Source organism: Asparagus officinalis, chromosome 7, assembly GCF_001876935.1.
Source record: "Asparagus officinalis chromosome 7, Aspof.V1, whole genome shotgun sequence".
Lineage (NCBI taxonomy): Eukaryota > Viridiplantae > Streptophyta > Magnoliopsida > Asparagales > Asparagaceae > Asparagus > Asparagus officinalis.
This window is the reverse complement of record NC_033800.1, coordinates 57,996,561-58,000,913: the sequence shown is the minus strand read 5'-3', so window position 1 is coordinate 58,000,913 and position 4,353 is coordinate 57,996,561. Positions and strand designations below refer to the sequence as shown.

At 35.4% G+C, this 4,353-nt stretch overlaps 1 protein-coding gene across 1 annotated transcript in view; it reads left to right on the top strand.

Annotated features, from left to right (window-relative positions):
* LOC109847192 (probable protein S-acyltransferase 4) overlaps positions 53–4,353 on the top strand; it is an 8,249-nt gene continuing 3,948 nt past the window's right edge. The window contains exons 1-6 of the mRNA XM_020416436.1: positions 53–522; positions 1,738–1,953; positions 2,622–2,933; positions 3,065–3,298; positions 3,733–4,153; positions 4,225–4,322. Coding sequence (XP_020272025.1) covers positions 451–522; positions 1,738–1,953; positions 2,622–2,933; positions 3,065–3,298; positions 3,733–4,153; positions 4,225–4,322 — 1,353 coding nt within the window. The 5' untranslated portion in view covers positions 53–450. The remainder of the gene's footprint in view (positions 523–1,737; positions 1,954–2,621; positions 2,934–3,064; positions 3,299–3,732; positions 4,154–4,224; positions 4,323–4,353) is intronic.

Below are 4,353 nucleotides of genomic sequence, written 5' to 3'. Positions count from 1 at the left end.
CTGGCCCCCTAAAATTATGGAGGAAAAAAGTTGATAGTGGCATCGCAAAAAACCTTATTTTGTGGGAAGAAGTTTAGGGATAAATGACATTTTTAATTTGAATAATGACAATAAGGGATCGCTGATCTTAAAGAAATAAGAGAAAAGAAAAAAAAGAAGAAGAAGGGAATGAGAATGATGCAGAAAGAGAGAACCTTTGTCTAATTGATTTCAACTCTCTATCTCTCTCTCTTTCTGTGTCTCTCTCCCTTTCCAAATTATTGCAGAACGCCTTTAACATCTCACGTAGATTTTCGATTTTATGATCCCACATTCTAAAGATTGAATTGGGTTTTCTGCTTTCAGTTTTTGGTGGATGCATCAAAAAAGTTGTTCGTACTAGGATCCCAATTGGATTTTGTTTCCTTATTAAAAAGAAATCCAATTGGTTTTTTTAATTTATGAAATTTGATGGTTCCCTACGTGAGCAATGTTGCGATCCCAAATCGCCGGAGGCTATATCAAGTTTGGCCCGGAAGAAATGTAAGAGCCCTCTTCTTTTTATACATTTATTACATGTTGGTTTATACCCTTTAAATTTTTTGAAAATTTGATGATTATTATTATTGCAATATTTTAGTTTGATTGTGAATTGAGATGGGCATACCTCCTTGTTAAAATTCAATCCATCGACATGCAATCAGGAATTTTATCATTCATGCTTTTGTTTCATCCCTTCTTCTATTCTAGGATTTTCTTTATTCTTCTTCTTTTCTCGTCCCCTTCCCTTTCATTTTGTTATAGCTCATTTAAGATTCTCTTTAAATTTCGATTTTCGTATTGTTCCTATAATGTTGTTGTAAAAATTTGGTAGAGCTGTTCTGCCAAAGACAGAAATAAAGCATCAATGTGTTTAGCCAAGAAAACACAATGTACCGGCATATTTTAAAACTACAAAGTGAAGAAATTAGCTTGTTATACATAATATAACATATAGAATATCGGATGAAGGGTAAGCTGAAAATTTTACTAGATTTTACATGATACTTCATTGACCACTCTAGCCTATTGTTTGTTTGAAGGTAAATGTGCAATGCATCACAAAGGGAACTAACATTATCTGAACCAAGTGTGAGTCCACAAGTTTTTCTTATATGCACGGTAAATTTCGTCCTCTCTATGAGACTCCGAAGGCATCAACATGAAAGGAAAGTTCTATGACTAGGCTACATAACTAGCCACGATTCATATAATATGATGCAAGTGAGAAAAATAAAGGAGTGTTCTGGAAGGAGAGCCTGGATATGAAATATAGGCAACACATCAGAGGTAGAGAATGAACTAAGATGTTAAGTCAATTTTCAGAATCTGCAAATAGAAGGCAGAGTCACTTGATCACAAGGGTTAATGTGAGCATCTCTTCATAGTATCAAGGGCTCAATATGATGAGCATAAAGGCTAAATAAATGATTGAGGACGTAAAGAGAATGTGATGGTTTTCATTTAATTTGATAGAGGAGATGCCTCAGTATGGCTGAATACATGGAAATAATTCATTTTCTGAAACCAAAGGATGTCAAGTCTTCAGTACTCTCAGATATCTGTTTTGTTTCCCTCAGATCTTATACTTGTAACACAATGTTAGTTATCTTTGGCCATAAGTTTTTACCTTTTCTGCATTCAATAACAATATATGTGCTTCCATATGATATAATTTAGTTCTTATGCTAATAAGTACTCTTTTTTTCCTTATTTCAGAAATTCTTTTGCGGAGGGAGATTGATATTTGGTCCAGATGTTGGTTCACTATTTCTATCCATGTTTCTAATAGCCGGTCCAGCAATAACCTTCTGTGTTCAAATGAGCCTAAAAATCTTAAAACATGCGGAGGCTGAAGTCAAGCATGGAACTAATCATCATATCCTCACACTTTGGGTTCCAGCAGTACTTGTGGCATTATTCCTCACAGTGATGGTAAGTGATAATCAACCAAAATTCACTCCAAAAAGGCGTTCTATAAATTTCTTTCACTCAATGTGCTATTAGTATGAATTATTCTAGAATCTATAGTTTTCTAGAGTTGAGCTCAGAAAACTATAGATCCCGACGTTAAAATATTAATTTTAACAAATAGACTCACTGTAGTATCGCTGTTTTGAACTTACTACCACTGTGGTTTCCTTGTTCCAGACAGATCCCGACGTTAAAACAGTAATTTTTTAATATTTTAACATGGGTGAAATTAGGGCAAATGTTGCCTATGGGTGAAATTAGTGAGTCTGTCTAAGGTAAAGAGTCAAAATTGATTCTTTTACTTTATTCTTCTTTTTGTATTGCAACCTTTCGCCTGATAATCTTTCGTGTACTGTTCCACCAAAATATCTTTAATTTAATCCAAATTGATTGATTATTGTTTTGTGTTGTTTTGGTTTTTGCATTTTTTGCTTTTGGCATGCCTACTTGTATTTTTTGGGTTGTTTCACCAAACTTTTATTGATGGAACACAGAGGATCTATCTGCAACAATGAAACCAAAGGGTAGAAGTTCAAAACAACAAACTAGGAAGGTCTATGTGCAATTAATCCTTTGATCTTTTCAAACACAAGTTGATGCAGATTTTTACAATAAATTGGGTAATGCAGGATATGGTGTTTCTCTTGTTAACATCGAGCAGAGATCCAGGCATAATACCGAGAAATCCACAGCCACTCGAATGCGATGAAGCATTCGATGTCACAACTCCTTCTATGGAATGGATCAGTGGAAAGGGAGCACCAAACTTAAGAATTCCCCGAACAAAGGATGTTACGGTAAATGGTTTCACAGTAAAAGTAAAATACTGTGAAACTTGCTTGCTTTATCGTCCACCCCGTGCTTCTCATTGTTCAGTCTGTAACAATTGCGTTCAGAAGTTTGATCATCACTGTCCTTGGGTTGGTCAGTGTATTGGACTAGTAAGTCTCTCCTTTGGGTTATCTGTGCTTTGGTACCCAAAAGCTTACACCTCTTTTAACTTCGATAGTTCAAAGGTTTTTCTGACACTTTGATATCCCAAAGTTTACACTTCTTTTTATGAATTTTGCAGCGTAACTATCGATTCTTTTTCATGTTTATAACTTCGTCGACTTTGCTTTGCATTTATGTTTTCACCTTCTCATGGCTGAACGTAATAGAAGGGAAGAAAAATCATGCGAATTCTATTTGGAAGTCACTTGCAGATGAGGCTTTATCACTTGCCCTCATTATCTACACTTTCATAGCAGTCTGGTTTGTTGGTGGGCTCACAGTCTTGCATCTTTATCTGATCAGCACTAATCAGGTAATTTTTCTTCCTCACGAGAAATGGGATATAGGAGCTATAATAAAAATTCTATAAAGTTTATTGCTGGATGGATATGCTCTAAGAACTCTATTGGCTAAATATCAGATAACCTCCCTTAACTTTGGACAATTATCAGATAACCTTGGATTATCAGAAAATCCCCTTTAAGTTTGAGATTTTATCAGAAAACCCTCCTAGATTTTGCGAAGACATATTTGTTAAGTACGTTGAAAATGTTTGTCACGGAGCAATATATGCTGATATAGAAGTATAAACAAGAAAATAAAGCCTTTTTGGCAAAGTGTATATGCTCAATCTAGCTCTAACATGCACAAGTTTCATATCCTACATCAACACTTCATTTTACTAGCCATATTTCCTTCCAAATTGTATAGCCATAACACACCTTGTATTTGTATGATTTTCTGCAGACAACTTACGAAAACTTTCGCTATCGATATGATAAGAGGGAGAATCCATTCAACAAAGGAACATTGGGAAATTTCAAACACGCGTTCTTCTCGAAAGCGATACCTTCATTGAACGATTTCAGATCATGGGTTCTCCAAGAAAATATAGAAATTGAATCTAACACCCCAAATAGCACGACAGAACTTTTTATGCCGGACGAAATGTTGGACTTGGAAATGGGAAGAAAACAAGAATACGATCAGTCATCAATGCCTGACATATTAAAAAAATTAGACTACAGTGCTATTGAAGAGAACCTGAAGGGAAATGGTGCAAGGAGCAGGGATGATGATAGTATTCCTTTTGCATTTCCTGTTCTTGAAGGAGTTAATGTTGTTGATGAAAGTATTGGCGAAGGATGCTTTTTATGCCGGACGAAATGTTGGACTTGGAAATGGGAAGAAAACAAGAATACGATCAGTCATCAATGCCTGACATATTAAAAAAATTAGACTACAGTGCTATTGAAGAGAACCTGAAGGGAAATGGTGCAAGGAGCAGGGATGATGATAGTATTCCTTTTGCATTTCCTGTTCTTGAAGGAGTTAATGTTGTTGATGAAAGTATTGGCGAAGGATGCA